Source organism: Eublepharis macularius, chromosome 2, assembly GCF_028583425.1.
Source record: "Eublepharis macularius isolate TG4126 chromosome 2, MPM_Emac_v1.0, whole genome shotgun sequence".
In the NCBI taxonomy this organism is placed as follows: Eukaryota; Metazoa; Chordata; class Lepidosauria; order Squamata; family Eublepharidae; genus Eublepharis; species Eublepharis macularius.
The window spans coordinates 105185352-105212712 of NC_072791.1; the positions used below are offsets into that span (position 1 = coordinate 105185352).

Consider the following 27361-nt stretch of genomic DNA (forward strand, 5'->3'; position numbering starts at 1 on the left):
CCTGCCCGCTGTCATCCTGTTCCTCCTGGCAGACGTCGGCCCCAGGACGCTGATGTTCCAGGACTCCGCCCCCATCGCTTGCTGCCGCACCTGACAGTTGCTCAAGGGCAGAAAGGTGAGAAGCAAAGTCCTTGTTAAAGCCCACCTTGGCCACCTGCTTGGCGCCCCTACGAGGCTGAGCTGGCACTACAGCTGCCGCCATGCCCCCTTTTGCCCTCTCCAGAGCCATAAGACGATCCATCAATTCCCCCCTGCTCGGTCCTTCCTCATCATCCGAGGAAGACAAGGCTGGAGGTGGGTTCCTTGGCACAGGCCGTTTAACCGGTTGCTTTCCCTTAGATGTACCCACACCCTTCTTGGGCGGCATGACTGCTATCAAGTGGAACCCGTCAGTAAGACTATAATGATTTAGCCGCCTGTTCACAGCCCCACCAGATCAAGTGGAGCAGACCTACCCAAAAGGTAGCCGCGGTCAAATTAACCACCAGATGCGGCAGTACAAGTCAACCATAGGGTGGCAACATGAGCCTAACTTATTGAGCCCAAGTCTAAATGTGCAGCAGCTGTGATCTGCCCCTAGGGGGCGCTAACCCCCTGAGCAACACACTCAAAATGACTGCCACCCCAGGCAGCCCAAGATACCAGTAAAATGGCCGCTGCTGCTGACCAGGACAATGTGGTCCCCACAACTGGCACTGAAGGCTGGGGACAATTAATGCCCAGGAGCGCCCTAATTGCCAGGAGTGCCCCCCCTTCTGAATATACCCACGGGGGCAACCAATCCCCCTCCCCCCCCGAATGTGCCCCTGCCGAGAATGGGGTGGGTGGGAACGCACACGCTAGAATGTATGCAACTGTTTCCCCCCCTCCTACCCGCGGGCTACTGGGGGCAAGGACGGGGCCTGTGCTTATGTAACTTGCCGCCCCTTACCAAGGTGGCTGTGAATAGGCGCATCGGCGCCTCCCCGCAAATGCGACCTTGCAGCCGCCACTAACCCGCCTGACGCACCGGAGCCGCGGGAAGACTCCGCGGCCAAGTCCCGCCGCAGCCGTCCACTGGCCAGGCAGGGCTGCATGCCCGGAAGAAGCGGCTCCCTCAGTCGCCCACCGCAGCCGATCCCGAAGGGCCGCACTGACGTTGCCGCGGCCGTGGCAAGACTGCCCGGCCGAGATCCGGCTGCCCAGGGGCCTTCCCTTCGACGCTCGGAGGAGGAACGGGAGGAACACTCCTGCCTCTCCGAGCGATCGAAGAGACTGAGGCTGGGTAAGGGCGGAGCAGCCAGTAACGGCTCAAGGCTCCACTCCCCCCAGCAAAGCCCCGGATGCCCAGGAAGGGAGACTGTCTCCTTTCCACCGGGCGGGGCTCCAAAGGACGGCTCCCAGCTTAAGCGGCGTTCTGCCGTGCTGGGAGAGCCGCATTTCAAGAAGGGGATGCCAAAGTAACTTAGCCTCCTATTTGTTGTTTGTCATTCTTAGTTCTGCAATACCCTATAGTGCTGTGATTTAATTTCCCAATATATTTGTGTTCTACTGGCATAATATTGTATTTCAGAAAATAAAGATCTTTCTCTTTGAAGAGTTCAAACTGTGATCAAACTTTCCATCATTATACCTGGCCATTCTTCTAGTCATAGTTTAGAAACACCTGACTGAGCTATGTTGGGTAGCAGGCAGGAGAAAGAGGGGTGGGGATGAGAAGTGGCACACACACCCCGCATGCACACACTGAGTCCTACCAGTGCCTCAATCTGCAGGTAGACAAGGAAAAGAGCAGAACTGGAATGGTCTCAAGTATCATGTATAGCAGAAGGGAGGGAGAACAAGTGGGACAAGTCCTCTCAAACAAACACATGTTCCTCCCCCATCTATGACAGGCTCTAATCCACAAAAGTTTATTCTAAAATAAAAACATGATAGTGCTACAAGACTGCTGTTTTAAACTAGAAATGTAATTCCTCCTGCTGGTTTCATATTTGACCTTCATGTGATTGCCAGCTTGTGAGCTTGTCTGTATGTACACTCATTTCCCATGATTGGGGATGCTGCTTTACAAATGTTGCCAATTACAGGGGGCGGGGGGAAGTATATGTGTGGACATTTTCTTTTTTCATAGGTGCTATGCTGTGCATGGCCTGCAATCATGTGGGGGTGGGCGCAGCATGCTTATTCCTGCACTGCATGTTTATTCAATATGCAGAGGGGTTGCATGCAACCATATTTCAAAGGAAAGCTCATTCTCTATGTACCACTGTAATATTCAAGACTGTACCTATAACATCTTGATCTGCACACCAAGCTCCTCCATCTTCAGCACAAAAGGTGCTGCTCTATGTCTGTTTCTCAGTTATAGAGCTTGTTTTCCCTAGAGAAGTTCTGAAGATATTTCAAAAGAAAGATAAAGGCTACTTCACTCTGTCACTCCATCAGGTATAGGAGAAACTCAATTATGTTGCCTTTAGAATCTCTAGCAATCTTCATATTTACATTATTTAATCAGTCATATAACAATCTTTTTAAAAAAATTCTGTTTTCACATTATTTGATTTCATTAAGGTTGATAAAGTCATTACATAGGGCTGGATACGACAACCTTTCCCACTAGTACAAGAGAAAGCAGGGACCATTTTAATCAGCTGTGATGGGAATCTCAGGAACTATGTGAACAAAATTCATGAAGGAGGGGGAAGGGGGGAGGAATGCAGTGGAGCATTCATATATCAGTGGAGCAGTTGATAGGATCCAACCCGTGTGTGTGTGATATTAAAGCTGTTTTCGTGGTGTATAGTTGTTGACTATATTGCCTTTAGTAATCCTCCCCATATGCTACAGCTTAAGCATGAATTAGAAAGGCAAGTCTGGCAAGTTGTTTAAAATAAATGTGTGTATAGCACGGCAGGCATGATCTTTGCAAGCAAGGCTGCACAAAGGTGCATACTTTTATATATGCAGGTTTTCAGTTATTAAAATAATAACTATTTTTAAAAGGGTGGTAAGAGTGCCTTACAGTCTTTCTATCTGTGGAGGCATTTGGTGTCAAGGATTAATTTCAGTATTGTGTTATGCGTGTGTGTTTCATTTTAGCTTTCACCATCTTTTGGTTGTTCATATCAAACTTCTACAATACCAAAGTAATAAATAAAGTTCTATATTAATTTGTGCTTATTTTGCAGTGTCTGAAAATAAACACATTCCATCAAGATTTCAAACACAAAAGCATTTTATTTCTTTGTTTATTTATTGTCTGCTTTTCTCAGTGAAACTCCAGACAGATTACATAGTGTGGATCAATACAATCAGTTTCAAAGACATTTCAATACACATGTAATAGAGTACATACTTGCAAATTTGCAAAGATTCAAAACCAGCAGACATCCTGTTCGGAGCAGCTTCCACCCACTCCAGACTTGGGGATGACTGAGGCACAGCCAGGCTGGCCCCGGCCCAACTGATGCCCTGACGACCCGCAGCAGGCCCCCTGCCTTCCACCTGCATACTTACCTGTCCAGAGGAGCAGCCCAGCCAGAGCCAAGGGCCGACACGGGAGAAGGTGCAGAGCCACGCAGGGGAAAACCCCGTGGCCGGGCTGAACGGCGTGGGGAATCTCCAGCAGCCATGGAGCTGCCAGGCAGTTTAGGCCGCAGCAACAGGGTGGGCCACCCAGCCACGAAGAGCAGCGACACCCAAGCTAGGGGAGCAGCAGCCTGGGCTGCCGGAACCAAGGCCCTGCACCCTGCAGAAGGTGGCCAGCCCAGCCCAACCAAGCATGCGGCATGCCCATGCCTGAAGGCGGGCAGGGTGGCCATCTTGGAGGGTGGGTACTCCAGGCCTGTCAAGCCTTCAACCTGGCAGCTGGGGAATGATAAGAGGGTGGGAACGCCCGTGTAAGGAGCAGGGGGAGAGACCAATCAGGAGGCAGCATACCTAACAGGGAGGGAAGGGAGTGATTGAGGGGGGAAAGGAGAAAGGAGGGCTGTCCTGGTGGGGAGGTGGGATGGAGAGGGGCCTTAAAAGGGGGCAGTCCCAGTGAAGCCAGGGATGAGGAAGCTGACATGTAAGTGCTGGTGAGAGAGAGAGAGAGAGAGGGTGCACGTATCAGCAGACAGAGGGAGGACCTGGGTGACGATAATCCCCTCCCCTGTCCAGCTCTGCTTACACATTCAATAAAGAGTTGAAGAAATGCTGAAACAATAATTCAAAGGTACTTTCGCACTAGGGTTTTAAAGCGCGCCCATACCTGTTCCGCATCCCATATTTGCTGGGATTTCAAACTTGCAAGCTAGTCATGGGACGCGGTGCCACTCTTTTTCCTCATTACCCCATTTTTTCTCCCTGCGGACATACCTCGATGTTAATTTTTAATTAGCTGCCCAGTCGGGGCAGACTCGATTAATGCCAATGTGACCATTTTGCAATGCTTCCCCCTCCTTTTCCTTAGGCACTGAATGGCTTGTGTGGAATTAACTCCACCCACCGAACTCAGCTCTCTGAACTCCTCTTTCCTGCCATCTTTTTTTGCCTGCTTTACAACTTTGCCCGCTTTGCGCAGCACATTTTTTTAAAACTCTGAGTATATGCTGTAACGTTCCTGCATTACATCTTTGGACAGACAAGCCTCCCCCCATGCCACCCCTTCAACCACTCACCCCACCCCACTCTTCCCAGGGTAAGGCAGAACTTGCCTCCCCACTTGGTGTGGGGGGAGCAGATTCATACCCGCCCCTGGCTCAGCTGAGACGCGCCGAGCCAAGGCTTGGCTGGGATGGCTTGTCTTGTGCTGCACAGCCAGGCTGCGGAGCATGAGAGCCACCTTGCCCCATCCCCAGCTCATTGTGCACTCAGCTGAGCATGCAGTGAGCAAGGGCTCAGATGAGGTGGCTCAGACAAGGCAGCTCTTGTGCTCTACAGCCTGTCTGTGGAGCATGAGAGCAGAGCACAAGATTGGCTGGCCAAGCCAAGCCCCAGCTCAGTGCATCTCAGCTGAGCCAGGAGCAGGTATGAGTCTGCTCCCCCCACACCAAGTTCTGCCTTACCCTGGGAAGAATGGGGTGGGTGGTTGAAGAAGTGGCATGGGGGGAGGCTTGTCTGTCCAAAGATGTAATGCAGGAACGTTACAGCATATACTCAGAATTAAAAAAAAAATACATGCTGTCCAAATTGTAGTCTTGCCTTACTTCTTCGGAAGAGTGGGGTGTGGGGGTGTGGTTGAAGGGCGGGCATGGTGGGGCATTGTCGGTAGATGTAGAAACATTACTACGCATGCTCAAAGTTAAAAAAAAAAAAAGTGACGTGCACTGCAATGCCCTGAAAGCCCAAAACAAAAGAGAGGCTTTGAGGCAGGAATCACGAGAGGCCAAATCAAAACTGCCGGGAAGTGTGAAAGGATTGGTGCCAAGCTGAAGCCACTGCAACTGCTCAAAAATGGCACTTTAAACTGTGAGTAAGAAAAACACCAAAATCTAACATTAAACAACGTAGGATCTACCCAGTAGGATCATACTTACAGCACTAGTAGTGAAGTCTACAGTCTATCTTAATTCAGCAATAATAGTGAAATCTATAGTCACTTCCTGTCCCTTTGCTGATGCATCACCGTAAGACAGCTTCCTTAAATTACAGCTCTCCTTTCTGAGTAAAAAAGATCAGTTATTTATAATCAGCAGAGATGCCAAAATGTGCAGTCCTTTTTCAGATTTGGATCGCAGATGAAAAATTACCAGAAAATATCTCCATTTGCTTGTGAAGCTGTTGCAAGTGGGTTGATATATACATCTACATTCTAAGCAATGATTGGGATAAACTAGCTTTCAAGAGAGTTCAAAAAAGAGCACAGAAGCACCCTGAACTATACACTTATTTTGTGTGCTGTTTAAAAAAAGTTTTGAAAGTTTTTGAAATACCACAAAGAACTGCCGGTTGGGTGAGAAGTGATTCTAAGTAGATGTGATTCTAAGCTCTCTGGAAAAACAAACTCTTGCAATTCCAATCATAAAGTATAGGCAGGGCTAAATTATTGCACTAGAGGGCAGTAATGCACTTGTTGACTCCCCATTAAAGTTGCCAGATTGTACGTGTATGTCTTCTTTCATGTTATGTTGCTGGATATAAGCTGGTTTTCTCTGGCAAGTTGCATTAGGGCTGGCTTCAGAAATTTCCCAAAGAAATTTTTCAGGATTTTCCCAAAGGAGATCTGAATGAATGGTGAAAGAAAACTTCTTATTAGATGTCAATAGGCGGTCTTTAATTGCCCCGTATTTAATCAATGAAATTTTTTTTTTGTATATTGTTGTTGATTTTGCAGTAACTAAACACTGTACAGAACTGTCTGGCAGACAGCAGCTTTCCTGATGCTTTAAAGAAAGTGTTTCATTTTCTTGGAATATGTATGGTATGAACAGGAAAGCCTTCTTTTTAAAATCAAATTCAGCATTTTATTAAATATGCTGGTGTAAATCCACTTTCAAGCAGCTGACATAAATTTTATTATACCTAGTTACTGAGTTCACAATAAATCTTCCACTGATATATTACAGTTATTTTGTCTTTGGATGGTAAAAGCTACATCACCTTCTAATGGCATGCAAGCTATGGTTTTTCTGCTTTTTTTACAGATGTTCATTTGGGAAAGCATAGATTCCTATCTGAATAAGATCTATGTGAGAACATTTAGTGTGCCTGTATTCCATTTGTTCCATCATAAATAAGGCTTGGATTTTTTTACTGCCTTTGCTGTTTACACCATGTGTTTGGTATAATTCTGCCCATATGAGTGGTTTTCAGATGAGGTTAATACAAGTTATGGGTTGCTTGCAAGATTGCCAGGAATTTCTTGCTTTAAAAAAGCAGTGAACAAGCTTTCCTGCAAAATCACCCCCTCTACATTTTTTGTGTGTGCAATATACAGATGTAGGAAACTGTGTTCTGTTACACTCTCAGTACAAGCATAATAACAGTGAGGCCTAACTAGAGATGGGCACAAACAGCAATATGAACAAAAAAAAAGCCATGAACAGCCCAGTCTGCTCTTTGTGAGCAAGCTGTTCATGAGGCCCTGTTCCTGGTGAACATGTGTTCATTCCAAGCCCTCTTCGTGGCGTTCGTCAGCCATCCTTAAAGCCAGACAGTCTGGCACCTTTCAATCAATTCCCCTGGCAACATAGGCATGGATTGTCTGGACTCTGTATGAACTCATTCTGGCTTTCCTTCTGGCTTGTAGCCTCTCTGGGGACGTGGGAGGCATGGCAGTGGGAGCTGGTCTTGGCTGAGAAGGGCATGGAGATATGGTTTGGCTCAGTGCCCTTCTAACCTGCATCCCATCCCGAAATACACTAGGGATGGAGCTAGGAGAAGGAACCTCCCTTTGACACTGATGTTGCGCAATGCCAGGTCCATAAATAATAAGACTGGAACATTGCAAGACTTCTTTGCAATGAGTAATATGGACCTGGTATGTGTGACCGAGACCTGGGTGAGGGAAGGTGAAATGGTCTCCCTGGGTGAATTGAGCCCCCGCCCCCATGGTATTAGGTCCTTCATCAGTCCCGAACAGGAGTCCAGGGGGGAGGGGTGGCAATCCTTGCTCGAGAGTCTTTCTCCTTCAAACCGCTCCCTGCCCCTGAGATCTCTGGCACTGAATGTGTAGGCCTAGTGTGGGGTACGGAGGAGAGTTTGACCATACGCTTGGTGTACCAACTGCCTAGCACACCAGCATATACCCTGTCACACCTGCTAAAGGTGGTAGTGGGGTGGGCCTTGGAGTACTCCAGAGTGATGGTGTTGGGGGACTCTATGCCAAAGATGCCTCCTCTGTGCAGGCTGCAGACCTGGTAGCTTCCATGGCAGCACTGGGACTCTCCCAATTTGTATCAACCCTCACACACAAAGCAGGCCACACGCTAGACTTAAACTTTGGGATGGGGCTCGATGTAGATCTAGAGGCAATAGAACTGGTGCCATGGTCAGACCACTCGGTTTTGAGGGCTCGACTGGGGATACCCCCCCTCGCAAGGGTGGTGAGCTGATTTATGGATCCAATTGGATTCCAGAATGCTCTGTGGGATCCTATGCTCCACGGCGGTTCATTAGATGAGCTGGTGGAGGACTGGCAATGCTGGCTCTCCGAAGGCATTGACAAAATTGCTCTCCATCACCCTCTTTGCCCCTGTGTAAAATGGGCTTCCTGGTATACAGAGGAGCTTTGAGAGAAGAAGCAGGAGCTAAGATGGCTTGAGCGAGTGTGGCGGCGATCTCATGACGAAGAGGCAAGATCATCTTATAGGGCGTTTATGAAAGCCTATGAGATGGCGGTGAAGGCTGTAAAGAAAGAGTTCTATACAGCCTCCATTGCATCAGCTAGCTCACGCCCAGAAAAATTGTTCAATGTGGTTCGATCACATTCACCGAACCACAGCGGGAGGCCATCAAATTCAGGATTCGGTCATTAGCTGTGAGACTTTTTAGAACTTTTTTGCTGATAAAATTTTGTCTCTCCGCCATGACTTGCCGGCCACAGTTGATACAGTAAAGGAACTAGAGACCCCTTGGCCATCTTTAGGGTCAATATTTGATCAGTTCAGTCCCCTCTCGGAGGAGGAGATTGAATAGACTCTGTGATCAGTTAGGCCCACCATGTGCCCCCTGGACCCATGTCCATCGTGTCTGGTAAAGGCCAGTGCTGATGGTCTGCGGTCCTCGTTGGAGGCCATTGTTAACACATCCTTGGGCACTGGAGTTTTTCCTGGGCCACTTAAGGAAGCCGTGGTGAGACCTCTCCTGAAGAGATCATCACTGGACCCCAATGACCTGGTCAATTATCGCCCAGTCTCGAACCTCCCGTTTCTGGGAAAGGTGATTGAACAGGCGGTGGTGGGGCAGATACAGGGTTTTCTGAATGATGTCTTGGCCCTAGATCCCTTTCAGTCCGATTTCTGGCCAGGAGATGGGAAAGAGACGCTGCTGGTCACCCTCACAGATGATCTTTGCAGACATCTGGACCGAGGTGGTTCGGCGCTGCTGATACTATTGGATTTGTCAGCAGTGTTTGTCACAGTTGATTATGATCTTCTGACCCACTGCCTCACCGATGTGGGGATACAAGGGACTGCCTTACAGTGCTTGTCTCTGTTCTCTATGGTCGGGGACAGAGGGTAGCGCTTGGGGAGAAATTATCACCCCGTCACCCATTGGTGTGCGGGGTCCCACAGGGGGCAATACTCTCCCCTTTACTGTTTAACATCTATATGCATCCCCTTGCCCACCTGGTGTGAAGTTTTGGGCTTGGGTGCATATGCAGATGACACCCAGCTGTATCTGATGATAGATGGCCGGCCTGGCTCAGCCCCAGATGTCCTGGAACATGCTTTTGGAGCCATGACTGATTGGTTGAAACAGAGTTGACTGAAACTGAACCCAACAAAGACAGAGGTCCTATACTTGAGCCACGGGGGACTGGATTCAGGACTCCAGCTCCCGACCCTTGATGGGGCACAGCTTGTGCCAGTTCCAAGGGTTAAGAGCCTGGGGGTGATCCTAGATGCCTCCCTGAAAATGGAGGCACAGGTCCATTGGTCAGGTCACAGGTCACAGGTCACAGTGGTTGTCAGGTCTCTTTTTTCCACCTGCGGCAGACCAGGCAACTTCTCCCTTACCTGTCTACCTGTGACTTAACTACAGTGATCCAGGCAACAGTCATCTCTAGGTTAGATTACTGTAACTCGCTCTATGCAGGCCTAGCCTTGTGCCTGACCCGAAGATTACAGCTGGTGCAAAATGCAGCAGCACACATCATTATGAAAGCACCAAATAGGGCACATATTACACCAATATTGCATGAGCTGCATTGGTTGCCAGTGGAGTATCGGATCAGGTTCAAGGTCTTGGTATTGACCTATAAGACCCTGTGCAGACTGGGGCCAGCGTACCTGAGGGACTGTCTCTCCACATATATTCCCCAGAGGACCCTCCGATCAGGAGAAAAGAAATTGTTATCAGTCCCTGGCTCCAAGGAGTCCCATCTGGCCTCAACTAGAGCCAGAGCTTTCTCAGTTCTGGCTCCTACCTGGTGGAATGCTCTGTCTACCGAGACCAGGGCCCGGCAGGATCTACTATCTTTCCTCCGGGCCTGTAAGACAGAGTTGTTCCACCAGGCTTATGGCTGATGCTGGGCCTCCACTGGCTGGAGGATACAACATCTACTCTCCTCCCTATGAGAGCTGCCCACCACTGTTCTTAAGCTGCTGCTATGTTCAACTGCACTGTTGCACTATTTGTAATTAACGGTATTGCCGACATCAAGAAAAAGAGTGCTGCTATTTTTAAAATATTTTTGTACAATGCTTTTAAATGTTTTATATGAAATGTTTAAAATATTTTAATGCTGTCATCCACCCTGAGCCTGCTTGCAGGGAGGGTGGAATATAAATATGATAAAATAAATAAAAATAAAAATAAATAAATATGCTCATTGTGCATTTAGTTTAAGAAGAAGTAATGCCAACGCAGTTCTAGAACACTAACATTTGTTCTGATGCCAAAAGTCTTCATTAATGCACTTGAGATACTGCAGTAAATTATTTTAGCCCCAAATCCATTTTTTCCCTTCATAGTCTCTTGTGTTATGTTACGGTCATGCTGTCAGGATTCCTGACTGGGAACATCATCGTTTCCAAATGTGATGCCTGACTACAAGATGGTGAACAGAGCAACATACCTGGTCCAAGAAGCAGGATGTTAATCACAGAAGTGCCTAATTCTTGTCTATCTATAAAAATAAATAAATTGGAACACTTAAGGAAGCAATCACAATTCATCACTAAAAAAAACCTATCAGATTTATGTTATAAATTAAAACAATTCTGCTGAGAGTGGTTCATTGCTTTATTATCAGAAGTTTTTATTTTATACATTTGATTTATGAAGCCATTTTTTTTTATGCAGGATAGCCATGGGAAATACTTATCAAAAAGAGTGGTGAACCCCAATGTATTTGTTGACTGCATCTCTTACACTGCAGTCCTAAGCAGATTTACTACAGTCTAAGCCTGGTGAAACCAATAGATTGGAGTAACATTGAATATGATTACACTGCAAATGTGTCATTTCCTCTTCCTTATTTAACTCTTATCATCACTTATTAATTCATTCTTCCTGGAATTGGATAAATCAGAAATGTATTTGTAGTGAAGTCAATAGTTTTGTTCACACTATTATATTGTAGAAACCTGAAAAATATCTTTTAAAAATCTTCTAAATATTTTATTGGGTTTGTGCTATTTTTACTCAGTGATATATATGAAGCATTTTTTCCCAGCTTTCTTTTACATCTTTAGAATGCCAAGTCTGATTACTTGCCTGTTTTCTTAAAGGTCTCTGGAGAAGCTTCAGTTTCTGCTTTAATACCGCAAACAAGAATAATTATTTAAGTCCATTTGTACATTAGTAAAGATAAACCATAATTATTTCAAATATTGGTATCTTCACAGAAACCTTCACAAAAATTTCTATTTGATCTGTTCTTAATGAAGATAAACATGCATCCTTTTGTGAGCTGTGAATGAGTAGATTATGTATTTATAGTCCACCTTTCTTACTGAGGTAGGATTACACCATGCAAGTGAAATACAGTATAATCAACAAGACATTCACTGACCAAAATACAATAATAAGCAACATTCAATGAACAGATACAATATGGAATAGTAGCAGAAAATGTGAAACAAGCTGTGACAGAACGGGCATTTTAAATGCAAGGATTACCAAATGCTGCATCCAGAGAGTAGAAAGTTAAGGGTTAAAACAACTGCCTGAAGGGAAGATGATTGACATGCTGCTCCCCACTCTCTGTGATTAGCCAGTGAGAAGTTAAACCCAGATACACACTACCAAAGGCTTCCCAGCCCCAGAAAACAACCTTGGCAGTTTTTGAGGGAAAATCTACCTCACAGTGAAGGAGTGAGTGGGGCATATGTCATACAAGTATAAAGCCAAGGACAGAGATGAAATTTTTCTGAAAGAAAGCGTAACTAGTTAACATGGTATGTTTAGCAACATGGAAACTCCCTAGCAGGAGCATATCTACTAGCAATTTTCCTGCCTCCCATTTCCCAGTGCAGCCCACAAAGCTTCCCACAATTCTGCTGCCTGCGGACAGGGACCCTAAGGAACAGCATCAAGGGCAAAATGGGGTTTATAGAAGGAGGAATTGACAACAATGACCCTTTTGTACACTGATGGAAATTGCCTTTGGTAAATGAAAAACAACTCAGGATGAAGAAATAATTCGGCTCTCCCAGCCGCGGCTCGCCGCGTAAGCTGGGAGCCGGCAATTGGAGCCCTTGGAAGGAGAAGGAGGCAGACTCCCTCCCTCTCCATCCGGGTTCTGGGAAGGGGCGGAGCTTGGCGCTTTTGTACGCGTTCTGCCCCTTCCCGGCGTCAGATTTTTCAAGCGCTCGGAGTTGGAGGACTTGCTCCGTGCTCCGGCGCTTTGCAGCACAGCAGCAGGGAGCTTGGCCGGGCCGGCTGGGCCTGCTGTGGGCTGTGCACGGCCCGGAGTTGTGGAGCCGCCGCCGTGGTAACGGCGGCGGAGTGTGTGGGGCGCCGCCGCCGCGGTATCGGCGGCTCGGCGCGGCGCGGATCTTTTCGGGCCCGGGGGCTTTGGTGGGCTAGCCATTTCGGGGCTGTCACTACAGCAATTGGCCCTAGTGGGCCTGGCTTTGCCCGTGGCACTACCCTTGCCTGGTGGGCTTTTCGGACCCGTTAGGGGCTCCCCCCCGGGGCTATTATTCCCCCCATCACCCCTCCCCCATTGCTGTAGGCCGTTGGCTTCTTGTAGGGGGGTCATTTGGCTGGGTGTGTGTGGCTGATACCACCTGGTGGGTGTTAGCCGCACTGCAGGTGACTCCTGTTGCTGGGGAAAGTTGTGCGACATCTTTAGGGGAGTGTGGTCACTGCAGCCTTGGCTTGTTACTGGGGAGGTTGGGCGACTCCTATTGGAGAGAGCTGTAACTGCTCTGACAAGGGCTTCTGGTGACACCTACTGGGACGAGGCTGATACTTTTGTTTCTTGTACCTCACCTTGAGCCTGCTAAAGCATGCCACCCAAAAAGGGAGGGGGCCCTTCCAAGGGCAAACAGCCGGTGAAACGGCTTGCACCCAAGAAACCTCCTCCAACTCTGTCCTCATCGGATGATGAGGATGGCCCTAGTAGGCAGGAGTTGATGGAGCGCATGGCCGCTCTGGAAAAAAGGGCAGCGGGTTTGGCAGTGGGTGGAGATTTACCTCAGCCACGTAGGGGTGCGAAACGAGTCGCAAAAGTGGGATTTAACAAAGAATTTGCCTCTCGTCTGTTGGCACTAGAGAAGATGACAGCCCTGAGTACAGGGGAACCTAGCTCCAGTCATCATCATCATCCTACTGCGCCTGAAGCGGAAGGAGAAGGCTATCTGCCTGGGCCTGGGGACTGTGGACAGGTGGCTGTGGCGGTGGACTCTCCTCTGGCTGAAGGTACGGAATATCAGGCGCACTTGCACACACACCAGAACGCTGTTTGGCCGTGGGGGGCTGGAGGGCAGTCCACTCCTTCTGGGGTGTCGCTTCCTTCCACCTCTGGCGGTTATAACGCACAAGTTTGGCCCCCATTAGGACAGCCCATTTGGCCTACGTGTGCCAGTGGCTCCTTGTGCCAGCAGTTGCCGTCAGGGGCCGCTGCCTGGGACGGGCAGGGGCATAATTCATCGAGCACTGGTTGGCCCTATGGTTACGGGACTCAGCCTGGCCTGCCCCCCTATGGGATGCAAGGATTTGGTGTGGTTCCGTATAGGGCCCTACCTACGGGGGATACGGCGCTGCCATTGGGGGATCACCTGACGCAGGCCACCCGTGAGAAGATTTTGCGGGGAGAATATGTTGATGTCTTTACCCTTCTCTTCAGGGAACTGGAGAAGAAGGATAAAGATGATCTTGAGGATAGGGACAAGGAGCGGATCCGCCGGAGGCGGATCGATAGAACCTGGGCCCATTGGCTTCCAGGGTTTTTGGTGTATGCGGGTGTTCTGGCCAGGGCGCAGCCGCATAGGGCCCTTCCCCTGTTTCAATACATGAACATTATTTACAGGGGTTATACTGATTTTGAGGGTGGGGCCTGGCTGCGCTACGATGAGGAATTTCGAATGCGGGCCGCCTTAACCCCTAGTTTGCCGTGGGATCAGATTTGGGTCCAGCTTTGGGTCCAGGTCATGACTCCTTCAAAGTCAACGGTGGGGGATAGGACCGATAGCGGTCATTTGATTATCAAGCCAGTTCAAGGTTTGGGTCCCCGCACCCCTGCGGGGCAGCTGGTTCAATCACGGCTGCTCTGCTGGGACTTCATGTCCAAAGGGGTCTGTTTTAAGCGAGCATGTAAATTCCGGCACGAGTGCCCCACTTGTGCTGGACCCCATGCCCACTCTGCCTGTCCCAAGGGACGGCAGGGTGGCCAGGGAGGAAAGCGATTTGGGGGCGGCGGCGGCCAGCAGCCTGGTGCTGGCAAAGGGTCCCAGCCCGGTAAGGCTGAGGGTACTTGAGGAATGGCTTCAGGTCTACCCGCGGCGTCGGGACGCTGAGTATTTAATTTCAGGTTTTAAGTTTGGATTTCGTATTCCGTTTCACGGCCTTAGGACACCTTTCATGGCAGCCAACCTTAAATCAGTGGCTGGCATGGAAGATGTGGTGCGTGGTAAGATATTAAAGGAATGTGCTGAGGGTAGGGTATTGGGCCCTTTTGATGCCCCCCCTGTCCCGTCCCTCAGGGTTTCTCCTTTAGGGGTGGTGCCGAAGAAGGCGCCGGGGGAGTTCCGCCTCATTCATCACCTCTCTTTCCCAAGAGGGGGCTCGGTGAATGATGACATACCCGAGGAACTCTGTTCAGTGCATTACACCTCCTTTGACCAAGCAGTCAAAGTGGTGCGACGCTGCGGGGTGGGAGCCGAGATGGCAAAGTGCGACATCAAGTCTGCCTTTCGCCTGCTCCCCGTTCACCCGGGAGACTTTGATCTCCTGGGTTTTGCATTTGAGGGCAAGTTCTATATGGACAGGGCCCTACCCATGGGGTGCTCCATATCTTGCTCTGCATTTGAGCGCTTCAGTTCCTTTTTGGAATGGGAGTTGCGTCGCCGCTGTGCCTGCAAGGACACCTGTCACTATTTAGATGATTTTATGGTGTCTGGGCCTGCGGGTTCGGGGCAGTGTGCCCGGCTGTTGGCAGCCTTTACTGAGCTTGCTGAGGAGCTAGGGGTCCCCTTGGCCCATGAAAAAACGGAGGGACCGTCGGTGATCCTGACGTTTTTAGGTATCGAGCTCGATACCATGCAACAAACTCTGCGGTTGCCACTAGAGAAGGTGGCAGACCTTAGAGCGAGACTGGAGGACTGCTTGAGTAGGGACAAGGTGTCCCTCCTTGAGTTGCAGCAGTTAGTTGGCCATTTAAATTTTGCTTGCAAGGCCGTTGTGCCCGGCAGGCCCTTTCTCAGACGGCTGTGCGATGCTATGGGGAACTTACGGTTACCTCATCATCGCTTACGAATTAATAAAGGTATGCGGGAGGACCTGCTAGTCTGGAAGGAGTTCCTTGCCGCATTCAACGGGGTGACTTTCTGGAGGGAGGATTTGTTGCTAGAAGCTGAACTCCAAGTCACCTCTGATGCCTCCGGTTCCACTGGTTTCGGAGTCTTTTTTAGGGGGCATTGGTGTGCTGACCAATGGCCCTCTGATTGGGTGGCCCAGGGATTGTCCAAAGACCTTACGTTTTTGGAGTTTTTTCCCATGGTAGTGGCGCTTTGGCTGTGGGGGTCTCAGTTGGCAAACCACGCTGTCCACTTCTGGTGTGACAACTTGGCGGTGGTACACGTAGTCAACACCATGACCTCCAGATCCCCCTGGGTGATGCGGCTGGTGAGGGCCTTTGTACTTAAATGCCTTCAGCTGAACATACTTTTTAGGGCTAGGCACGTTCCAGGCGTTAGCAATGGTGTGGCAGACGCTTTGTCTCACCAACAGATGGAACGATTCTGGCAGCTTGCCCCTTGGGCCGACAGGCAGCCCGCGAGGATGCCATGGGAGCTGTGGGAGCTTGGACGGCGGAGGTAGATAGAGCAATCCAGCTGTCCATTGCTCCTAGCACACGCCGGGCCTACGACCGTGCGGTAGGACAGTTTCATCAGTTTAGGTCATCAGCCAACCTCCAGCATGTTTGGCCCGTTCCGCAGGAACATTTACTGCACTTTTGCGTCGTGCAGAGGGACAGGGGACTTGCAGTTAAATCTATTAGGGGCCAACTGGCCGCTCTGGCTTTCGCCAGCAAATCACGGGGCTTAGCGGAATTTACAGGGGCCTTTAGGATTAGGAAAGTGCTGGAGGGATGGTCTAGGGAAAAAAGGACGCCCTCTGACCCTAGACAACCCATATCTCCTTCGGTCTTGCGGGGACTTGGGGCGGCATGGGCTGAAGTGTGCTCATCCAGGTTTGAGCATAAACTCTTCCATGCAGCAGCGTTAACTGCATTTTTTGGGGCCCTGCGAGTTAGTGAGTTGGTTGCTTCATCGCGCTCTGATTTATCGGGTAGGGCCTTGATGGCCAGGGATATTAAATTTGTGGGAGACAACGTCTCCATTTGCATTAGGAGGTCTAAGACGGACCAGCAGCAGCGCGGAATCACCTTCCACTTGGGCCCTTGTTCTGAGGCGGGCTTGTGCCCGGTTAAAGCCCTCAAGGAATACACCGCACTTAGGGGTGATGCCCAGGGGCTGTTGTTCTTACACGAGGACCAAGCTCCTTTGACCAAGTATCAATTTTGGACAGTAACTGAGAGGGCACTCAAGAAACTAGGCTTGTCGGGGGTCAAATTCGGCACTCATTCCTTTCGGATTGGTGCGGCCTCCACGGCAGCAGTTTTGGGATACCCCCCTCAGGCTATTCAGAAAGTGGGTAGGTGGCGGTCGAGAGCTTTCAGGTCTTATGTCCGACCCCTACAGCAATTTTAAATGGCGAACTAATTGCTCTTTCTCCAGGTGCCGTGTCGGGCCATGAGAGGAGGAGGATCCTGATATGTGGCCACAGCATGGTGTTTTGGGCGGCCAATCAAGCTAAGAACACGCCGATTGGATCCCAGTTGGGCCTGAGTGCTGTGGCCACAGTGGAGTGGCAGGGACGGCGGGGCCTCAGGTGGCCGGGCCTCTTGCCTCTCCTGTTTAGGGGGCGGTTGCAGCCGCCCCCGCACATTGTGGTCATCCACCTGGGTGGGAATGACCTTGGCATGGTACAGGGTAAGGCCCTGTCAGTGCAAGTAGCAGTGGACCTAGCATACATAAACGACCGATGGCCTGGTGTGCTGGTTATATGGTCCGAGATGCTACAACGTCGAGTTTGGCGGGAGGCTTTGAATCCCAAGGCTATTGAGAGGGCCCGCCGTAAGACCAACCATGACATCAGGAAGGCCTTGGGGCAGGGCTTGGGCATTTATCTGCCACACCCCAGGATTAGGGCCGAATTTGCCAACCTCTACAGAGGAGATGGTGTCCATATGTCACCTGAGGGCAATGAGTTATTTTTAGATGACCTGCGGCAAGGGCTTCGGGTGGCGCTAGGCCACCTGTGGGGCGCGAGGGTCTAAGCAGAGGCTTGACCCTTGCGTTGGCAGGAGTTTTTGGGAATAGGGTGCGGGCTGGTGAGCCCCTGTGGCATTCCCCAAGGTTGGGGAACAGGGTCTGCTGTTAGGGCGGTATGCATGGGCGGCTACCGTCAGGGAGGGCAGACGCCTGAGGGGATCCCCGGGAACAAGACCTCACCTCATGCTTGGCGGCTGGGGCGCAACAGGTGCTTGAGTGGGATCCCAGGGCCTAGCTGGCCGGGTTGCAGCCATTCAGGAGATGGCCTACACCCGGGGCATTGGGGGCTCGCCCAGACAGGCAAGGCGGTGGTCAGGTGCTGACCCCAGGGCTTGACCTGTACCGCTCAGTTAGCCCTTGCCGAATGTTATTGTTATGGTCATTTAATAAACGGCCCTTTTATCCAAGCCTGTGTCTGTCTCTTACTTCCGACTGGGGGTACAATTCGGCTTTCCCAGCCGCGGCTCGCCGCGTAAGCTGGGAGCCGGCAATTGGAGCCCTTGGAAGGAGAAGGAGGCAGACTCCCTCCCTCTCCATCCGGGTTCTGGGAAGGGGCGGAGCTTGGCGCTTTTGTGCGCGTTCTGCCCCTTCCCGGCGTCAGATTTTTCAAGCGCTCGGCCCACCCACCTCACCCTGTTTTTAGTGCAGGAATAGCCGGCTGCTATTTATGGGCCAGGTAGGAATTTTTTCCCTCCTTCCCTGATTGGCGTTGTGGAAGGGGGGTTTTTCGCCTACCTTGCACTAATGGCGGTGGTATGAGTATTGTTGGGTTTAGCCGTCGGTGATAGTGGCAGGAGTTTTTGGGAATAGGGTGCGGGCTGGTGAGCCCCTGTGGCATTCCCCAAGGTTGGGGAACAGGGTCTGCTGTTAGGGCGGTATGCATGGGCGGCTACCGTCAGGGAGGGCAGACGCCTGAGGGGATCCCCGGGAACAAGACCTCACCTCATGCTTGGCAGCTGGGGCGCAACAGGTGCTTGAGTGGGATCCCAGGGCCTAGCTGGCCGGGTTGCAGCCATTCAGGAGATGGCCTACACCCGGGGCATTGGGGGCTCGCCCAGACAGGCAAGGCGGTGGTCAGGTGCTGACCCCAGGGCTTGACCTGTACCGCTCAGTTAGCCCTTGCCGAATGTTATTGTTATGGTCATTTAATAAACGGCCCTTTTATCCAAGCCTGTGTCTGTCTCTTACTTCCGACTGGGGGTACAATAGATTCTTAGTTATTCCCCCACCAAAATCAGGACTGCATATGCAGAGAGAGGTCTGTGAGTTTGGATGGGGTAGAAACATGATCAGATTAGAGGATGAAACTGTGACCCACAGAATGTCAGGAACAGAAGTATGAGAGCATAAAGGAGATGTTGGTGGTTTGTGGGAGCACCATTACAAGGAAAGCATGGAGAGACATTGGAATTTGTGAAAGAGAGAACTGATTATCTCTTCAGAAAAGAGGAATATGGTAAGATGTAGGAAGAGAAACTGGCTAAGTGAAAGTGGTCAAGTGACAGCAAATCTGCTCCACATCATATTACTGAATCACTTCATATGATTGGTTTCTGTATTCATTAAAGTTTGTTTGGTTTTAAGAAAGACAGTTTTTGCTTCAGGTTCCTGCTTGAAAAATGCACAGATAAACCCCCTCAATATTTCTAGACTAATAGTGCAGTCCTAAGCAGAGCTGCTCCAGTCTCATCCATTGAAGTCAATGGGCTTAGACTGGAATAACTCTATTTAAGATTGCACTGTAAGGGTATTTGTGAATTCATGATAAGCCTGAGACATGATATACAGACACATATTTTAAGTCTTAGGAGAGGTAAGTTGAAGAGAAACAGGTATGGGCAGGAAAAGAATTCAGAATCCCTTCCTCTCCTTTCCTCTCCCCTCCTGTTGCTTGTCTGCTGATCCAGGGAGAAGATTTATACATTTTTAGTCACTATCCATTTCTTCAGTAGCATGCATTTGTTTTATGAATGGATCACCTCATTCAGCCTGTATAGTCATTGAGGTAGAGCCTTTATCTTCAATCTGTCACAGGACCAAAAGTGTATAATGTTGTTCCTCGTTTTGTTTTCTCTTTTTCCTCCAGGAAACACGATTATTTTGTTTTGAAGCATTAATTACTTTTTTTGAGAACAGAGCTTGCAGATTACTACTTTGGATGCTCTATAATTTGTAATTGAAAACGCAGTTTGAGCAGCCAAAATCAATTTTAGAGTTTCTTCATGCCTTGCAAGGTTTTGTTAATGAGTGTGGTAGTTTAGTTTCCATATTTAAGAGTGCGACTCAGTTACATGCAAATAAAAAGTATGTAGCAGGCTTTTAGCTGCCTTCTCTCTCTCTGTGTTTGTGTGTGTGTTATCGTCTGTCTTCACTGAGACTCAAGGTGGATTACACAGTCATGCCATTTCCTTGCAGTACAGCCCTCCTACCTGCATAAAAAATACTTGGTCTTACTGGGCACAACAAGTTTATTAGAATCAGTAACTGTATCTCCTCCTTCTTTGTATATCAGGTATTTTTCTACTCTGATTTTTAAGTGTCTTGATAGCAAGTGGCTAACCTTTATACATCTTCTTGTTTAACTACATCAGAACATATTTAAATTACATTGCTTAGACACCTTTAAAGAAGCTCAAAGCCATCTTTAGAAATCCATCATAAACTCATGAATATTACTCACAATTAAACATCAAAAAATCACTTAGAACCAAAAATATGAATTAGCTGGAGCTATAAAAAGCTGGAAGAAGAGAACATTTTATCTTTCTTCTGAAGCTGTACAGATTTCTCAGATGTTGTGTCTCCCTGGATTAAAAGTCTCTGAGCTAGGATATGACAATATAAAGAACCCAGTTGCCAAGTGAAGGTACTTTTTTTGTCTGGAAGGGGGACAATGATGGACTATCTAAAATGATAGTGTAACCATACAATTACTCTTCAACAGAGTAATTGTATGGTTGTTTTTTTTTTTTTTTTGAAAAATTTTTTATTGGGTTAGAACATTTTTATTTTTACATTACAATCAATTTTCCCCTAATTTTTCGTTTCTAACCCCCTCCCTTTCCCCCCCTTTTGTTGACTTCCAACAGCTTTCCCACCCTCTGTCCCTTTTCCCTTACTTCTATTAAATTCCTCTGTCTAAAACAGATATACATTCTCCATTATATTAAGCAGTGCATCATTAACTCCTTTAATTATTATACACCCAAACTATACGTCTTTAGATAAACGATTTATCCCATTTTCCAGTTTTGAATAGTTCTATATAAACCTATATATCATAAACCATAAAAATTTCCCACATTTAAATCAAACAATTTGATTTGTTCTCTATATATTACTCATTTCAACTTTTTATGGTAATTCTATATAACTCCTCAGATACTCAATCAATTTAACTCTTCTATACATTCAGTTTGGTGCATATAAATCTTGTCAAAGAAAGAAAATATTGTTAGTTAGTCAATCCTCATGTTTAAACCTTATCATTAATTATTCTCTATCAGTTGACCTATACATATCTATATATATCTCAATCAATTAATCTAACTGCTTATAAATTCACATTTCTCTTCCTCCCCCGGTAAAGTCACCCCTCTCTTTTATACTTTTATTATATTTCAGTAGTTTTCAAACTGCCACAGTTTTCCTCCCACCTCCCATTTCTTCTCCAGGTATTGTTTCAGCTTCTCCCAGTCTGTGTTGAACTGCCCTGAGTCCAGATCTCTCAGTTTTCTTGTCATCTTGTCCATTTCAGCCATATACAGCAATTTGTAGATCCAATCTTCAATAGTTGGTACTTCTTGTACTTTCCATTTCTGCGCATACAAAAGTCTAGCTGCTGCAGTCATATAAAAAATCAACGTCCTATGATGGGCTGGAATTCCCTCCATTCCCAAGTTTAGCAGCAGGAGTTCTGGGTTCTTATTTATTTGAAACTGTAAAATTTCACTCATTTCTCTTATTATTTCCCCCCAGAACTGCCTAGCTACCTCACACGACCACCACATATGATAGAGGGAGCCCTCATGTTTCTTACATTTCCAGCATTTATTAGAAGTATTCAAATTCCCTAGCGCAATCTTCTTTGGTGTCATGTACCAACGATAGATCATTTTGAAAATGTTCTCTTTAATATTGATACACGTCGTTGTCTTCATTGTAGTTTTCCACAAGTATTCCCATGCCTCCATTGTTATTTCTTTATTGAAATTTATAGCCCATTTCACCATCTGTGTTTTAACTATCTCATCCTCAGTATACCATTTCAGCAATACTTGGTATACCTTGGATATTCTTTTCTTGTCTTCTTTAAGAAGGGTCTGCTCTAGTTCCGAGTTCTCTGTTCGTATGCCCCCTTTTGCAAAGTCTGAGTTGTATAAGTCTCTAATCTGTCTATACTGAAACCAATCATAGTTAGGTGATAGTTCCTCTTGCGTCTTTATTCTAAGTTTAGATACTTCAATCTTAGTTATTTCTTTGTACGTTAAACATTGTTGTTCATTATCCACAGCTCTCGGATCTATCACCTCATATGGAACCACCCACAAGGGGGTTCCTTCTTGTAGGTAAGTTCTATACTTCTTCCAGATTGTAAATAGACTTCTCCTTACAAAATGATGCAGGAACATCGAGTTGACCTTTACTTTGTCATGCCATAGGTATGCATGCCATCCAAAAATTTTTTTATATCCCTCTAGGGCTAATAGTTTCTTATTCTTTAATGTCATCCACTCTTTTAGCCAAACTAGGCAGATTGCATCATGGTAAAGTCTCAGATTGGGCAGTTGCATTCCGCCTCTCTCCTTTGCATCTTGTAATACTTTTACTTTCACTCGAGGCTTCTTGCCTGCCCAAACAAAATCTGATATTTTCCTCTGCCATTTTTCAAATTGTTTAGAGTCTCTGATGATTGGTATTGTCTGTAACAAAAACATTACTCTTGGTAACACATTCATCTTAACTGCTGCAATCCTGCCCAACCATGACAGGTTCAATCTATTCCATTTGATCAAGTCTCTCTCTATCTGAGTCCATAATTTTTCATAATTATTCTTGAACAAATCTATATTTTTTGCAGTCAGCTCAACTCCCAAGTATTTCACCTTACTAGTTACTTCACAATCCGTTGTTTCCATTAACAATTGTTGTTTCTGCTTAGTCATGTTTTTGCATAATATCTTTGACTTCTTTTTGTTAATGAAGAAACCTGCCAAATCTCCAAACTCCTTGATCTTGTCTATCACTTTTGGCATGTTCTCCAGTGGGTCTTCTACAATTAACATTATGTCGTCTGCAAATGCTCTGACCTTATATGAATAGTCCTTTATTTTTATTCCTCGTATTTCCTCATCTTGTCGAATTTGTATCATCAGAATCTCCAATACTAAAATGAACAACAATGGAGATAACGGGCAACCTTGTCTTGTTCCTTTACTAATCGTCAATTTTTTGGTCAATTCATCATTCACTACAATTGCTGCAGTCTGGTCCCTATAGATTTCCTTGATTGCTCTGACGAATCTTTCTCCCAGTTGTAGCTTTTCCATAGTGGCAAACATAAAGTCCCAGTTTAAATTGTCAAACGCTTTTTCAGCATCTACAAAGAAGAAACCAACCTCTTTGTCACAACGCTTGTCGTAGTATTCAATAGCATTGATCACTGTCCTTAAGTTGTCTCTTATTTGTCTGTCTGGCAAAAAGCCTGCTTGTTCCTCCTCTATGACTTCCGAGAGCCACCCCTTCAATCTCTCCGCCAATATCTTCGCAAAAATTTTATAGTCATTATTGAGTAGTGATATAGGCCTATAATTTTTCACGCTAGTCAGATCTTGGCCCTCTTTTGGGATCAATGATATATTCGCTTCGCTCCAAGTGTCTGGAATTCTTTGATCCCTAAAAACTCCGTTCATCACCTCTTTTAGGAATGGTGCCAGTTCATTAGCCATTGTCTTATAAAATTTAGCCGTAAGTCCATCTGGCCCTGGCGCCTTTCCTAGATTTGCGGATTGTATTGCCATATTTATTTCCTCATCAGTTACTTCACTGTTCAGCTTATTTCTCCAAGCTTCCGAGATCTCTGGAAGTTTGGTTTTCTCCAAATATGATGCTATTGATTCTTTGTTTACTTCTTTTTTATTATACAGCTTAGCGTAAAATTTATAAAAGGCTCTGCTAATGGTAGTCTGCTCCAAATACGTTTTGTTTTCTTCACAAATTTTATTTATTATTTTCTTTTCCCTTTTCTTCTTTAATTGCCATGCCAAATATTTCCCAGGTTTATTAGCACCCTCAAAAGCTTTTTGATTCAGTCTTTTAAGGTTCCACTCCAATTCTTTGTTACTCATTGCTGTTAACTGTTCTTGAAGAATTTTGATTTCCTGATGTATTTTCTTTTTCCCTGGTCTCTTTTTTAACTGTACTTCTTTGGCCTTTATTTTCTCCTCAATCTCTTGTCTTTTCTCCTCTTTCTTTTTCCTTGCTCTACCATTTAAGTCCATTAGTATGCCCCTTACAACCGCCTTGTACGCGTCCCAAACTTTACTGGTTGGTACTTCTTTATTCACGTTGTATTGTATAAAAAACTTAGTCTCTCTTCTCAGTGTTTCCATATTCTCACTTTCCTGTAACAGGTCCTCATTTATTCTCCAGGCTTTCCTTTTTCTCCTTTTTCCAAATTTCCACATAATTGGGTTGTGATCTGAGCCTACCATCGGCATTATTTCTACCTCCTTAGTCCATAGCGCTAAGTCCTTTGAGGCCCAGATCATATCAATTCTTGATAATGTAAGATGCCTTGCAGAATAAAAAGTAAACTGTTTGGTTTTAGGATATTCTCTCCTCCATACGTCTTCGAGAGTCTCTTGTTGAATCAACTCAAAAAAAAGCTTTGGCAATAGTCCTCTTTTCTTTTGTGCTTTTGTAGTCTTTTTGTCTAATTCCAAATCTGTCACTCCATTGAAATCTCCAGCAAGAATTATCTGGTCATATACAAGATCGTCTAGGTGCTTCCTTAAGTCCTCAAAGAAGCTTTCCTTTGCACCGTTAGGTGCATAAAGTCCGACTACCAACACTCTCTTTAAGTTCCAATTACATTCCACTGCTACAAATCTAGCTTCCACATCTCTCATAACAAATTTTGGCTGCAGCTCCTCTTTTATATACAACACCACTCCTCTTTTTTTCTTGTTGGAAGCCGCTACAAATTCTTTGCCCAATTTTCCAGATTTTAAATATTTTACATCCTGTTTTCTAATGTGGGTCTCCTGCAAACAAACAATATCACATTTTTGTTTTAGTAGCCAATGAAAAATATTTTTTCTCTTATTCGGTGAGTTTAGTCCATTTACATTCCAAGATAATACTTTACACTCCATATTCATGGTTTTGTTGGTAAGTCTTTTTCATTGTCCTTGATAAATCTCTCCATCTCCCGCTCAGATCTGATGCGTTTTTTTGCCCCTCCAAACTCAAAGGACACTCCTTCCGGTAACTCCCATCTGTATCTGATATTCATGTCCTTCAAAGTCTGAATTAGCACTCTATATTTTTTCCTGTCCAATAACACTGATCTGGGCAGTTCCTTCATTATAATAATCGTCTTGCCATCAATCTCCAATGGATCTTGAAATTGTTTGGTCACAATCCTCTCTTTCATATTTCTAGTTGTAAACTGCACAATCACATCCCTTGGTAGTTTCCTCTGGGTTGCAATTCTCGAGTTCACACGATACGCCACATCTAGGATAGCCACAATTTCCTCCTCCTCCTTCCCCAGGTAATCAGCCAACACCTCAGTCATCTGTTCTTGCGCTGACTTCCCTTCCACTTCTGGCAGACCACGAAAACGAAGCTGCTTCTCCATGTGTTTAGTTTCTGCAACTGACATCCTCCCCTTCACCAGCCTCATCTCTGTTTGTTGCGTGTCTATTAAATTCTCCATCGCGTCTTCTACTGTTTTAACTCTCTGCTGCGTTCCTTGTAATTCACTGCTAATCGTTTCCACACCTTTTTTCACTTCTGACAGCTCCGACTTTACTGTCTGTGTAACTTCCTTGACCTCTTTAATAAGCTCCAATTTCGTGTCCTTAAGTTCTTTCATCATGTCTATAAGTTTTTTGTCCAAGTTTTCTATTGCCGATTGCCACTCTTTTTTCGACATCGTGGGGCTTGCTTTAGCTCGCTCCCACGAATCTGCTCTCTTCCTCAGCTCCGTGGCGTATAATTAAACGTTTTCCTTTTTTTTTTAAATGTCCCAATCTTTGCCAAAATTAATTTTTTATATCCAAAATGTCGGGCGTCTTTTCTCTATGGTTTCTCTATGTTATTATAATCCAAGATGGCCTACTTCCTCTTCCGCTGAAGCCACGACCCTTCCACTTTCAAAGATGGCGATTCCCCACTTCCTGTCCTTTGGCAAGGGCCGCTTCCCTCCAGCCACTCTATTGTTGTTACGCACTTCCTGTCTCCCGTCTTCCCACAGCAGGTCTCGCGATGGTGTCTTTTTCCCACAGCTCCAAAACCACAGGTATTCAAAACAATAGTCCGATTTTTGTAATAACTTCTTTAAACTTAGTCTCTTTTAAAATACAACTCCTGCCGAGTCTTCACCTCCTTTTCACTAGTCTGTTGCAGTTTAAAAGTCTACTTTCTTTCCTCTCTGTTTTTGTCAATCTGTCCCGTTTCAAGAGATAGCGATCTTTACCTTCTCTCCAGCTTTCTCGGGTTGTAATCGCTGTTTCGATCTTAAATTCTCCTCTCGACTTCCCTCCCCGATCGAAGCTTGGGTATGTAGGTCTTATGCCAGCCGAATTGGCCCCAAAATTGCCGCAGAGATTATAGCCGACCCGTCGCAAGGTGGGACCTCAAGGATCGGGGGGGAGACTCCTTGTGTAGAGCCCCCCCTCGTCCGAGATCTAACTCACCCTAGGGTCTTGAGCGTTCTTTGCCTGCTCCCCACCTGAGAGCAGTCGGCCGCGGGTTATTTTCACCCCTCCGGCCGGTTAAAACGGCAATCCGGTCAGCTCCACAAATGGAGCTGCGTTAGACCTCCATGAATCCCAAACCGGAAGTTCGTAATTGTATGGTTTTGAACCCATTTTCCCCAAACTCTTTCCATGACTCAGGGGCAATCAATAACAAGGCTCTCCCATTAGATAATAAGGTTTATGTATGTGGTTCTCAAAAGCTTATGCCTCAATAAAGTTGGTTAGTCTTAAGTGTGTTACTGGACTTTTTACTATTTTGCAACTACAGACTAACATGGCTAACTCCTCTGGATATTAAAGATTGCATCTGTAATATATGGAATTCACTGCCTCATTAAGTGGCAACTGCTAGAGGGTGTTAGGGACTTTAAAAATGATTAGAAATGTGTGGATGAAAGGTATATTCACACTTATTCTAACTGGGCTTCTTGTATTGTTTTAAGCATTTTAAAGGGAAAATGAAACATCTTTTTTCTTTTAAAATGCTACCATAGCACAGGGAACACAGCTTTGATTAGCAAAAGCAAACTGAGTTCAAAGGGCCAGAACTCTTCCCTCTCTCTGCACACCCCAGTCTAAATCAGGGATGAGCAAGATGAGACCAAGCATAGGCTTGAGACTGTGGGAAGTAGATTTAATGAAGGAGATTTTATGTACCTCTATGTGTCTTTTACTATTGTCGTGTACTTTTATTATTCTCAGGAGCTAATGTAGTATTTGTAATGCAACTTGCAAGAAAAT

The 27361-nt window shown here is 46.5% G+C and overlaps 2 protein-coding genes across 2 annotated transcripts in view; both read left to right on the top strand.

Moving 5' to 3' along the window:
- ANO3 (anoctamin 3) overlaps positions 1-27361 on the top strand; it is a 511447-nt gene that overhangs the window by 246528 nt on the left and 237558 nt on the right. The window lies entirely within an intron of this gene.
- Positions 12577-18066, top strand: LOC129324873 (uncharacterized). The gene is made up of 2 exons (XM_054972311.1): positions 12577-13497; positions 17037-18066. The coding sequence occupies exons 1-2, from the start codon at positions 13086-13088 to the stop codon at positions 17636-17638; spliced, it is 1014 nt and encodes a 337-aa protein (XP_054828286.1). The 5' UTR covers positions 12577-13085; the 3' UTR covers positions 17639-18066.

What these genes read in the sequence shown, in the direction of transcription:
- LOC129324873 (XM_054972311.1), top strand. Translation starts at nt 13,086, where the DNA reads ATGCCACCCAAAAAGGGAGGGGGCCCTTCCAAGGGCAAACAGCCGGTG. An exon ending in GGACTCTCCTCTGGCTGAAG is followed by an intron (nt 13,498 to 17,036) that starts GTACGGAATATC and finishes CTCTTTCTCCAG; the next exon opens with GTGCCGTGTCGGGCCATGAG.